The sequence below is a fragment of the Giraffa tippelskirchi genome, chromosome 3, assembly GCF_054371585.1.
Source record: "Giraffa tippelskirchi isolate mGirTip1 chromosome 3, T2T-mGirTip1v1.2.pri, whole genome shotgun sequence".
NCBI classification, from domain to species: domain Eukaryota; kingdom Metazoa; phylum Chordata; class Mammalia; order Artiodactyla; family Giraffidae; genus Giraffa; species Giraffa tippelskirchi.
The window spans coordinates 40,685,887-40,698,796 of NC_137277.1; the positions used below are offsets into that span (position 1 = coordinate 40,685,887).

The 12,910-nt window shown below is 48.6% G+C and overlaps 1 protein-coding gene across 1 annotated transcript; it reads right to left on the reverse strand.

Annotated features, from left to right (window-relative positions):
- Positions 1–4,702: 4,702 nt before the first annotated feature.
- RFLNB (refilin B) lies at positions 4,703–12,566 on the reverse strand. Its single transcript, XM_081580129.1, has 3 exons — positions 12,296–12,566; positions 9,490–9,599; positions 4,703–7,524 (listed from the first exon to the last, which is right to left on the reverse strand). Exons 1-3 carry the CDS (start codon positions 12,503–12,505, stop codon positions 7,194–7,196), a joined length of 651 nt encoding a protein of 216 aa, XP_081436255.1. The 5' UTR covers positions 12,506–12,566; the 3' UTR covers positions 4,703–7,193.
- Positions 12,567–12,910: the final 344 nt, after the last annotated feature.

Consider the following 12,910-nt stretch of genomic DNA (forward strand, 5'->3'; position numbering starts at 1 on the left):
AGCAGTGCATCAGTTTCCTTTTGTGAAGGTGGCACAGATGGTCCTCCACCTCCCCTTCCGTGATGAGGACAGCAACTCTTGTCACTGGAGACAGTCACCAAGATGAGTATGCATAAACAGACCGTGTTAGATAATCCTTATCTGCCACTAATTTCCCCAATTATTTCCTAGTCACTTTCCCATAGTTTATTGGCCCTAGAAACCCAAATTCCCGTTCCTTTTTCTAGTCACTTCTCAATTTATCACCTTTTGTTAAAACGGTATAAGTTCCTGAGTCTAACTTCTTTGGCTTTTCACTTCTGTGAAAGCCCTGTGTATGTAAAAAATATTAACATCAATGACATTGTATGCCTGGGAACTCCCTGGTGGTCCAGTGGTTAGGGCTCTGTACTTCCAATGCAGGGTACATGGGTTTGATCCCTGGTCGGGGCACTAAGATCCTGTACCGCCAAATAAATAAATAAAACCACCAACAAAAAAACATTGTATTCCTCTTCTCCTGCAAATCTGTCTTTTGTCACTTTAATTTGCAGGCACTGTTCGATAAACCTGTGAGGGTAGAGGAAAAGTTTTTTCTTCCACTTCCCTGGCTTCAGAATCTTTGTGTGCCCTTACCGTATGTATAAGTGCATGTTTTAAATAACCTCCTTGCTTTTCTCAAGAGTCCAATAGGAAATGGTATTGGAAGAATACATGGATCTTTAATTCTGTGCCCCTTATATATGCAGGTGGTGCTAAAGTCCTCTTCGAGGTTAGTACCAGGAAAGAGTTCTGTCTTTAGGGATCCACTTCCTTATACTAGATACTGTCACACAGTCTTCCTTCCTTTTTGGCCCTGCTTGCAAGGAAACTCAAGACTAGGTTTTGTCCTCCATTACAGCAGGTCTTTGTCCTCTGGGTTCTGGTGAAGTCCCTTTCTACTGCCCCCCACCCTCCCTACTTCAGTATCTGGCCTTTATCCTTTTGCCCTGGTTTTAATGCCTGTATCACATAGAGGGTGTCTTTTATGTAGTCGTCCCTATTTCCTTTTGAAAATAAGTGGACACAAATAAATATTTGAAGAAATGAATAAAAGAACTCATTTAAATGAACTTTTTGGACCCTTACTGCTTTGTAAGAACTTCTCCAGGTTGGCAACAGTGGTGCTAGTATTCAAAACATCCTGTTATTTGTGCTTGCCAGCTTAATTACCTGCCCCAGGGCTTTTGGAGAAAAACAGTAATTTGTAATTTACCAGCAATGGGTTTCACACACCCCACACCCCTGTGTTCTCATTCTGGAAAAGGAACCAGCAAATGTAAAGAATAGAAACCTCCTGGGAATTCGCTAGTGGACCAGTAGTTAGGACTCCAAGCTTCCACTGCTGGAGGCCTGGATACTATCCCTAATTGGGGAACTAAGATCATGTAAGATGCGAGTGGAGCCAAAAAAAAAAAAAAGCCCCTTCTTATGCTCTGAGGTTGAAAATAGTGTTTACGGTTTTGTTGTTTAGTTAGTAAGTCATGTCCGATTTTTTTGCAACCCCATGGACTGTAGCCCACCAGGTTCCTCTGTCCATGGGATTTCCAAGGCAAGAATACTAAACTAGGTTGCCATTTTCTTCTCCAGGGGAATCTTCCCGACTAAGGGATCGAACCTGCATCTCCTGCATTGACAAGTGGGTTATTTATCATCTGAGCCACCAGGGAAGCCCAGTGCCACCATCTAAAAGCAATACTGTCTCTTAGATTGGTTCAGTCAAACCACCATATGAAGCTGCTGGTCTCCAAAAACCAGTAACAGTTTCTCTCTCAGGGAAATAGAAGTGATTTTTATTTTTGCTAATATGCATTTTCTGATTTCTTTAAAAAACAAGTTTTCATCAGTAGTGTCATAGAAACAAAGATATTTTTTCTAATTTTTTGGTATGGAAGATTTCAAGTATATACAAAGTATATAGACGTAGCATAATGAAACCCCATGTACATAGCAATTGCACACTGGGTTCCAAGAAGCCTGCAAAAACCGTATTAAGCCATTGTTCAATTTATCATTTCCCAAAACTTATTTGATCACAGAACCTTATTTTATTCCATAGAAAGCACTTTGGGAATATAGTGATATATACAAACCACTTGAAAATGATTATATTCCAAAATAAAATTATTAGAATTTAATTTTGACAAGAGGCATTCCATGCAATAGGAGTCATTACTTAATCGAGTTATTAATTTCTTAAATTTCTGGGAAGTATACCAAATTTCTAAGATTTATCATATTATTAATTATACCTACTTCTGGTTCTCTTAAGGGCACCAGCTTAATCTGATACACTTGGAAAGGTTGGAAAATTGAAACAGTATTAGCTTCAACACACTTTTGCCTTCTATCTTTCTCTTCCCCCCGAACACAAATTATAGCTTTAATCTTACATGCTTTAAATATTTTTCCATCAAAACCTTGGAATGGTTAGCTCATTCATTTTATAGAAAATTTACACCATATAACCTAAATGGCAAACTTAGCCCTCATTGTCATTCCCATCAGCCAAGTGAGACTTAATTTCTATTAAAAAGAGATTGGCATTTGTTATTTGGCTATACCCCAATACAAAATACACAGTTTTAAAAATAAAATAAAAAGAGATGAGCTTTCAAAAAATCTTTCAGCTGCACTACATGGCATTCGGGGATCCTCAATCAGGGATCAAACTCATACCCCCTGCAATGGCAGCGCAGAGTCTTAACCACTGGACCACCAGGGAAGTCCTGAGACTGGCTTTTAAAACGTGTTTGTGGGGGTCCAGGATGGGAACACATGTAAACCCATGGCTGATTCATGTCAATGTATGGCAAAAACGATTACAATATTGTAAAGTAATTAGCCCCCAACTAAAATAAATAAATTTATTAAAAAAAAAAAAACATGTTTGTAAGAATGATAATATGCATTCCTGGGACATGTTTATTTCTGAGTTGCAATTCCAAGACTAACAGATAAGGCAGAGCCTCACCATGAAGTGAAGGCTGGAGTGAAATAAGACACCTTCACTTTCAATAGCATTTACTGACCTCTTTGCTTTACCCAAGGGGACTTTTCCTCAGGGAAGACAACAGTCTGAGATTGAAGAGATGTGGGTGGTCATGTGGAATGTCGTCACTCTGACGGTCTCATTTTACAAGATGTTGGAAGTGAGGACCTCCTGGTGCAGGCGCACCTTGCTTCCACCACCATGACCATTTATGTGCAGGACCCCCCGGCACACACAAAACCCACAGGGGATCCTGGTGACCAGATGCCACGTTTCTAGCTGTCCCTTTGCCCTACCTACAGGTTTTTCCAGCCCAGAGCAGCATATCACAATAATAATCGGGCTGGGTTGGACTGAGGCATGGATTTCTTCTGCAAAATGCTGCTGCTGCTGCTGCTGCTACGTCGCTTTAGTCGTGTCCGACTCTGTGCGACCCCAGAGACGGCCGCCCACCAGGCTCCCCCATCCGTGGGATTCTCCAGGCAAGAATACTGGAGTGGGTTGCCATTTCCTTCTCCAAGGCATGAAAGTGAAAAGTGCAAGTGAAGTCGCTCAGTTGTGTCTGACTCCTAGCGACCCCATGGACTGTAGCCTACCAGGCTCCTCCATCCATGGGATTTTCCAGGCAAGAGGACTGGAGTGGGTTGCCATTGCCTTCTCCATCTGCAAAATGGGAGGAAGGCAATTTGAAAGGGTAGGTGGGAAGGGACTGGCCTAACACTGACACTCACAGGTGCATCTCAGGGCAGATCTGTTTGGGGAAAGAGTATGCATTGAATCTGGAAACAAATTCCTTAAAATTCCAGTGCCCAGGAACCCCTTGGAAAATCTTCCAGGAAAACGCATACCCTAGCCAGAAGTATTATATTATTAATTCACAATCGCATTCCAAAATTTCTCAAGAGGAGGAGCCATTGTTCTCACTTTTCTTAACCCGACATTATGACTTTTTTAAAAAAGAGCAGCATCTCCAAGTTTTTTAAAAGATAATTTATTATTAAATGAAGAAGTCATAAAGCAAAATGGAAGGGGACAGATGTCAAACATAAATTTAAAATGTTGTTTTCATCAAATACTATTCCTAAGGTTAGAAACAGGAAACATATCAAATGAAGAGGTACTTAATCTTTTTCAAATAAATGTCTGTGATTTCAAAAGAAAACCTTTCTCTGAATATATAGATCCTTATTACATAAAAGATTAAATTTAAGAGTCTGAGAAAAGAGACTTTTTAACTCATAAGTAAACAGTATTTCCCAGACACCCTTCGGAATGTTTGTTTTTAATCAGTGGGTTTTAAAAATCATCGCTTCCACCTTGAGAACTAATATGAATCCACCACTGATCGACGACATTCAATCTACATCTTCACTTGCTTCCTTTTCTGCAACTTTCAGCAAATCAGATTTGGAGAAAAAGGATTCGAGAAAATTGCAGTTGGGTCCCTGGTAGATAACAAAATCAAAATCTGCTTTTCCATTCACATGACACATCCACAGGCACTCACTTCTACTTACTTTACTGACATATTTCATATCAAAAAATCTCATATGTGGATCTCAACACAGGGCCGTGTTCAAAGATGATGTTCCCTCCCACTGGTCTTTCCAGTCATGCTGCCCACGACATTATCCTGAGCTCGTCATGTGTCTCCATTGGGCCAGAGCAAAACCTTTGGAATTTTCTTTCTCATTTTTGTTTTAGTTGCTAACGCACATCAGATTCTTTTGCAACTGTATCCTGCCAGGCTCCTTTGTCAGTGGGATTTCCCAGGCAAGAATACTGGAGTGGGTTGCCATTTCCTTCCCCAAGGGATCTTCCTGAGCCAGGTTGAACCTGCATCTCCTACATTGGCAGGCAGATTCTTTACCACTGAGCCACCAAGGAAGTCACGGGAATTCTCTTACCATAGTTTAAAAATTACATTTATCACTTGTCTTAAATGACAAGCTAAGAAATCAGAGAGAAAAACCCATTTTTTATCCATAAACGCTGTGTCACTCTTCCAAAAGCAGGAGGCATTTGCTGCTCTGCATGATGACAGGAGATTATGGGGTCCTGGGGTGCCCCCCGAGGGACCCCTGCTGAGCTTCATGCTGGCAAACTTGGGACCATGGAGCTGATTGCATGCTCCAGGGAAGGGATGCTTCTAGTCAGGCACACAATGGATATACTGCTATCAAATTTGAGAAAGACAGCAGACCATTTAGCCCTCTAGGCCTCTAATAACTTCAAATGATAGTGATTAGCGTCACACCTGCTCTCCTCTGAACAGAAGTCCTGCTGTGGCTTCAGGGTACCCACCGAGCCCTCAGTTCTGCTTTCAGGACAGATGGAAGCCATCAGCACAAACCTGGATATACAGCGGGAGTGAGGGCTTCCAGGACTCTGCAAGCACCTGACATCGTCTGGATGCAAAGAAAATACCCACGCTTTTGTTCTCTCCAATATCAGATGAGCGAAAGCCATCTGCCACCGTCTTTACTCAAAATCCACAGGAATCGGCAGCAGGACGATGTCAGGGCTGGGTGAGGCAGGGTGGGGTGGAGTGTGAAGCAGGGCAGGCAAGAGGCTGAAGGCCAGAGGCAGCCTGGCCTCCGCGCCCTCCTGGTCTGGCCCAGACTCTGTCCCTACTTCTGTGGGGCCCCATCAGCTGAATTCACAGCTTCTTCCATTCACACTCAATGCCATGACAGTTACATTAAAAGGAACGCTCGAACGTGTACAGTCACCACGGCGCCCGGGCTTTGGAGTTTGATTTGTGACATCACTCCCCATGTTCAGTTCACCTTTACTTCACTTGGGTTGGGGGTAGAGGGGGCAGATTTCTTTGCTTTATCGCTTAGAGCTCAGGCACCAGCAGAATTCTTCTGCAATGCTGACCCAAGGTCGCTGGAAAGGACATGCACCCTGATGAACCAGATCATTAGAAACATCTATGTCCACCTCCTCCCAGGGGGAATCAAGTCTTAGGTATGGCTGTGAGCTCCCACTGTAAAGTCTCCCTCGTGGACTCCCCCAAAAGTGTTTTCCCTAAGCATTCTCTCAAATGCCATTTCTCTCCAAAGGGCCTCTGCTATGTTTTACCTTGTGAAAAAATTAGGAAAGTATCTGGAAACCCCAAAACACGTATCAGGAAGAGTTAACAAGCTTGTGAAGACATCATTGTTGTTTAGTTGCTAAGTGTTGTCCGACTCTTTTGTGACCCCATGGACTGCAGCCCATCAGTCTTCTGTCCATGGGATTTCCCAGGCAAGAATACTGGAGTAGGTTGCCACTTCCTTCTCCAGGGGTCTTCCTGACCCAGGGATCAAACCTGAGTCTTCTACATTGGCAGGTGGATTCTTTACCACTGAGCCACCAGGGAAGCCCCAGCGAAGACGTTGTCAGATGCCAAAGGTTCAAGGCACTTTGCTTGGAACCAAGCTTGGAACCCACAGTGGAAGGAACTGGAACCAACCTGTTGCCCCCAAACTCAGCCACCAGTTGACCTGACCCCATTGTAGAGGCAAGCCTAGGGTGAACCTTTTCTTTCCTTCTTTCTTTCTCTCTTTTTTGAAAGGCATCTTATATTGTGGTTTGGGGTTTTTTTTCCATATCACAAAAAAGATTTAGAGAATTTCAAAGAGTTTTAGTTAACAGGAAATACAAATAGAAATAAAAAAAAAACAAACAGAATGGAACTCAACTCTCCACAGATTGAACCCATATGGGTGTCACAGCTCACTGAATTAGCACCACTTTTGTAGCAGTGAAGACACCCGGGGCTGAAATTTCTTCAAACTCACTTTTTCCATCTCAGGGAGATTTTTCCATGCTCTTCCTCAAACAAACTGACCAATGGAGGAAGTGCTCCCCCTCCTCCCTATTTCAAAGTGTGGGCATTTTCCTTTCACTCTAAGCCATTCTTTGATTTTCTCATCAAATTGAGACTTCGGGGAAGCTATGTAGCAGCAAACTAGGAAATACACTCCCTTTAAACACAGTTGGAAAGAAAAACTGTAAAAACTGAATTCGCTGAATAATTAGAAGCTATTGTGACATTTTCTTTTCTTCCCCAGGCTGGGCTTAGAGGTATCTCTGGGTTAGACTGTTCTGGGGCTAGAAGGACACGCGAGGGCAGCCTGGCCCAACCAGATCTGCCCGGGGAAGTGGGGCCGGCCCCCCCCGGAGCCTGCTCCAGTCAGTTCTCCTCTAACAGATAATCACCGCCCACGAACTCCGTGGCTTCGAGCTCCACGCTGGACAGAAACCTCCTCAGTGTCTTGCGGCAGTTGTAATCCAGGGTGGTGGTGTAGACGGTCTTGGGGTACTTGGGGTAGACGATGGTGGTGCTGAGGAAGCGGGTGGGTTTGTGGCGGGGCTCGAAGTGCACCTCTGCCTTGTAGTTGCGCCACGTGCAACTGGGAATGCAGGTGATGGTCTGGCTGCAGGAGGCCACCGCCAGGCCCAGCGGCAGCTGGACGTCGTCAATGAAGTGTCTCTCTGAGTCGTACTTGACCGAGGACGTGTACCTGGGCGGGAGACACAAGGCCGCGTCAAGCCGCTCCTCAGAGCTGGGGGCACAGGGGTCCCTACTGTGACCTCAGACCTTGAGATGTGGTGACTCTGGGGAGAAGCCGCATGGAGTTTATGATGTGCTTACCGTGTGGTCCTTTTTGTTCTAAGCACTTTACTTCCAGGATTTAATTAACCTTCCCAACAACGCTGGGAGAAGGAATCGAGGCTGCAGAGGTTAAGGTCACGGTGAGAGGGAGCCGTGGAGCTGGGGTCTCCACGCAGGCATGCAGGATTCTCAAGCTTACCTGCATTTCTGTTCCTCATCGAATGGAGTTGGCTCCCACTGACTTAAATTTTCAGACTTTTGCCAAATTACTCCCAAGCCTCAGTTTCCTCTTTTATATATATATATATATACATATGTGTATGTGTGTATATATATGTATAAATTTATATATTATTGGGTCTTAGTTGCAGCTGCACTGGTTCTTAAATGCAGCTTGTGGGATCTTAGTTCCCCGACCAGGGATCAAACCTACACTCCTTGCATTAGAAGCATGGAGTCTTAACACCAGGAAAATTCCTCCTTTCTGAAAAAGGTGCCCAGCATAAGGGGGGAGAGTGTTTAAACAGCAACTGCTATTGATGGGAATGATTATATAACAAGGCAGATTCTCCTGTCCACGAGGGGTGAGTCATTTCTCTGTCCCCTGAATGAAAAATCATCTATTTAACGAGAGGAGAAGGGAACCCAGACATCCCGAATGCTGGTTCTGAAAGCTCTCTGATAACCAAATCCTGGTACTGGGGCCACCTCCGCTTTCAACTTGGAGACCCCTCAGGCTCAGGAAACTGAGACCTGACCTTATCCATCAAAGTCAATTAACAGTCTTGATTTCCATAAAATAATTAACATCCACATTCCTCAGTAGCTACTTTATCATTATTTGTTAAGTCCTTGGGCAATTTGGGAGGCTTTTTTTGGAAGCAAAGCATGAATTCATTTGACTTCCTAATTACTGCATCTTCACAGTTACTGAAACATGTACAAGTATCACACACAGGCACAGAGAACAGCACTGCCCTTCGCCATCCCCTACCCACTGGTCTGGGAGTAAGAATCAGCAGTCTTTTCAAAATGAGTCTGATGGGAACATCTATTCTCCTTGGGCAAGTAGGTTAAGGGGCTGGGGAAGCTCAGGTCACGAAGTCATGTTCCCATTTGGTTCAAAATACAAGCTCTCCAGGAATAAAAGGCTGAACCGCTCACCTCCAAACCGCTGAGCCGCCTTTGTTCTGTGTCAAAGGGCCCTTTGTGTTCATGCAACGAAAACTCCAGCTATAAAACCACTAGTTACCCAAAGTAAAATTCCTTTCTCTAAAAAGATGTGTCTTTTAACAGAGCCTTTCAAAGGCTCTCTGACCCAAGATGAGCCTGGGTAAGATAAATTTCCTGAGGGAGAACAGTACTTGCCCAATGAAATCAGAACCTGAGACAAGGTGATAGCAACTTGATGCTGGGGTGGGGTTGGGGTAAGATGTGGAAAGCAGCTTCTAGAAAGAGGAATTCAGTTCAGTTCAGTCGCTGAGTCATGTCTGACTCTTTGTGACCCCATGAACCGCAGCACGCTAGGCCTCCCTGTCCATCACCAACTCCTGGAGTTTACCCAAACTCATGTCCATTGAGTCGGTGATGCCAGAAAGAGGAATTACTCTATTACAAACGCTTAAACATCTGATGGCCACGATAAGTGAAGCATAAAAAGCAAGTTGCAGTATAACACAATTTCATTTTCATTTTAATAAGTGTATCTATATTCAAAAGGTTAGAATACAGAAAGAACACGCCAAAGAGAACTCACCAAACTATAAGAGTTTAGCACACTTCTGTCATTGACTATTTTTAAAAAAAAATAACAACCATTAATTACTGGAATCAAAAATAGAAGTGAAATGAAATCAGTGCCCACTGTATTTACCTTACTTCTGTTGGTGGTAAGGGGTCAAGCTCCACTCCTTCGCCAAAGGACAGGGGGCATAACCTTGGTGAGCAGCCGGAGCCCAGGGGGTTGGGGAGAGAAGCTGGATTCTGCAACGATGGAGAATGCAGTCAGACCACAGGCCCATCTGATACTTTCCCCACAGAATTCCTGGTTCTAGCCTCCTGCTGACGGGCCCAGCTCTGATTTTGTGGCCCCCGCCAGGAAATGATGCCAGAGAAGGACTGACCTACAGCAGCAGAAGAGCATGGACAGCTGTGTTTAAATCTCGGGTCTACCATGAAGGTGCTGGGTGCCCTCAACAGAGTCACAGCATATGCCCCATGACCTTCTCTGCATACCCGATGGGGGGGGGGGGGTCCCCTTCCACTGATGAGGTTTTGTGGAAGGATGAATAGAGGAAGCAAATTTGAGCTCAGCATTGTGACCACGACTGGTCCCCAGGCCTACTGCATCATCCCACAGAAAGAAAACTGCCATGAACTGGGGCTTCACTAACCAGAACCTTCAATTACACGCCCCCAGCCCTATCACTGTCTCAGCAACCCTTCAGAAAAGGCCAAAACCAACAAAAAGAAACACTACCAGGGCTTTTTTTTTTTTTTTACACTTTAGATTCAGTCCAACTTCCCCCATGTCCTCTGCCTCTGGGGCCGCCAGATCGACACCCAGCCAAGATGGAGGAATCTGCAAACTCACTGGAAAGGCAGACACCAGAAAGTTCTCTATGTCACCTTCCACTGTCCAGAAAACTCCAAGAACCAGAGCACAGCATCCCAGGGGTTCACCCTCTTCCAGGCTGGTCAAGGCATAGGGCTTTCTGATTCACCAAGTAGCCTGAGTCAGAGATAGGGCCATCCTCCACGGAGGTGCTCGCTTTTCTTCGCCTGATCTGACTTGAGTCAGGGCTTCTTTGTTAAGCCAGCCAAAGGGAGCAGCCCTCCTGGGATAACTGGGAACTGTCATTTTTTTTTTTTGCCTGATTTGAGAGAAGAACCTACACTCAGGCCAGGACATGGTGCTGGCAGCCCCACCCCCAGGGCTTCCAAGAAGCAGACATTTCTAGAAGGTTGACTCAAGACTCTTATGTTACCAGGACAAGGTGACAAGTAGGGGGAATAAGGTGGACGTACAAAAGCCAAAGGGGACCAGGTAGGTCAGGTAGAGGTGGTGGTCCCCAGGGTCCAGCCCTGAACTCAGGGTGGTTGGGGAGGAGTTTAATAAGCCTTCACCGGAGCTTGAGAACTCAGGTCTGAGTGTCGGGGAGGCGGTGGGCACTGGCTGCAGCAGAGCTTCAGGAAACAGCCCCCAGCAATGACGGGGGCCCTGCTCTGCCCACAGACACTCCTCAACCTAGATGTGCCTTCCCAGCAGTCCTGGGGACTGCAGGACAACACAGCCACCAAGAGGAGGCAGGCGACTCAACACTCACGCTGCAGCCTTCTTCCAGGTGTCCACACAGACCCTGGGTCCTCTTGCTCTGTCTCCTCCACCTCCTCATTCCTGCCAGGGCACTCTCTGAGCACACGCGGTGCCCCAGTGCAGGCTGGGAGTGGGGCGGGGCAGAAGGAGTCAGACTCCCGAACAAGGTATCCACCAGGGGAAAAGGAAGAAGTCACAGCCCCTGGCATGGCTCTGGGAGGCATCCAGGAAGACTTCCCAGAGGAGGTGACAAGTTGGGCCCTGAAGGGCAGCCGGCAGGGGTTTGATGACTGGGTGTTGGAGAGGTAGAATGGGAGAAGCATGCCAGAGAGAGGCAGCAGCCTCAGGGGCACAGGTGTGTCTATCTGCCTGCGGTCAGGGGATGTGTAAGATGAGGCTAAAAAGGGCCAGGAGGCCAAGGTTCTGAAGGCCAAGATGGAGCCAGTGCTGCCTTCTAATGGAAACGAGAGAACGCAGTGATGTTCACGGAGAGACAGGATCAAGAATTCCACGCACCAAAGCGGGTGGGTCCCTAAGAAGCAGCAGCTGAACTGACTACAGTCAGTAGCAACTGACTACTTCACTCAGGGGAGAGGGCTGCAAACAGCCATCCCCAAGGCAGAGGGGCGGGCTCAGAGCTCTGAGCTTGACTGTAGGCAGGATGTGGGTCCCTTGAACTCTAGGTAAAGGTAATAAACACCACCATTTGAGCGATTCCTAAGGTACTTGCATTTTCTCTTTAAATAAAAGTTTTAACGTAAAGTAAAAGGACTCATCCTTGAAAGTTTCCACCCACCTAAAGGCCTCCCACCCATCATGAGCCAGATACAGGTTAGGTGATGGGCCAAGAGGGGCACTGATCTCAAAAGGTCCCCTCCAAGCCTGCTAACAGTGCCCTAAAGCTGGCCCTCTTTGCTCAATGAATCCAGGAGTCGAGCAGATCCCTCTCCCCAAGACATACCGGGAGTGGGGCAGGCCCGTCGGAACCACCGAGGGCGGGGGCAAAGTCCGGAGAAGCCTAGGGTTCCCTCTCGGTGTCCCGGGAACCCTCTGGCCCGGCCAGGTCAGGATGTGGTCAAGCCGCAGCCTGGCAGCCCCGGGGGCCGCCACCCCGAAGGGAGGAGGCGGCGGCCCGCCTCTCCCGGGGCTCCCGCGCCTCCCAGGCGATGACAATTTTCCAGCCACCGGCTCCAGCTGGCCAGGCTCTCGCCGCGTTCCCGCCCCGGGCTCCCGGCGCTGGCCACGCCGTCCCGACGGGCGGGCGGCGGCGCCCACAGCACGCCCCGGGAGGGCCGGCAGACCTCCTGGGGGTCCGGCACGGGGTGGGGGATGGGGGGGAAGGGGCCGGGGCGGGGTCACTTACCGGGGCCACGCGGGTGGCTGCCGCGTCTGGCTCCAGCGCCCCCGGGGCCGGCGTGCGCTCCCCGCCGCCTCCCCCGGCCGCCGCGAGCGCCCAGTGGCTGGGGCTGGGGCTGGGGGGCAGCCCCGAGTCCGGACTGTCCAGGACGCCGTCGCCCTTCTTCTTCGTGTCCACGAGTTCGGGCACATCCTGCAGGCTCAGCCGGCCCACCATGGCGGTGCGCGCGGCGGGGCCGGGGCCGCTGCCCGCCGGCCGCCTTCCCAGCCAGCCGCCCGCGCGCCGTCCGGGTCCGCCGGCCGCCGCGCTTCGGGGCCCGCCCCCTTCCCCGCCCCGCCCGGGCCCGACCCGCCCCGTCTTGCCCGGGCCCGACCCGCCCGCGGTGGCGGAGCCGCCAGGCCGGGCGCCAGGGGCCGCTGCGCTCCTGCCGTGCGCCGCCCGCGCTGCCCTCCGCCTGGCCGCTCAGCCCGCCGCGAGCGGCCGATCCCAGGCTCCGGGGGCGCCGGCCCGGGACCCCCGCCCCACCCGGCCGTCCGCCGCCGTAGGTGGACACGAGACCCCGCTTGCACCGGGCCCGCGGGGGCCTTGTCCCCTCGGCCTGGGCCAGCCGGGCCAGCGGAT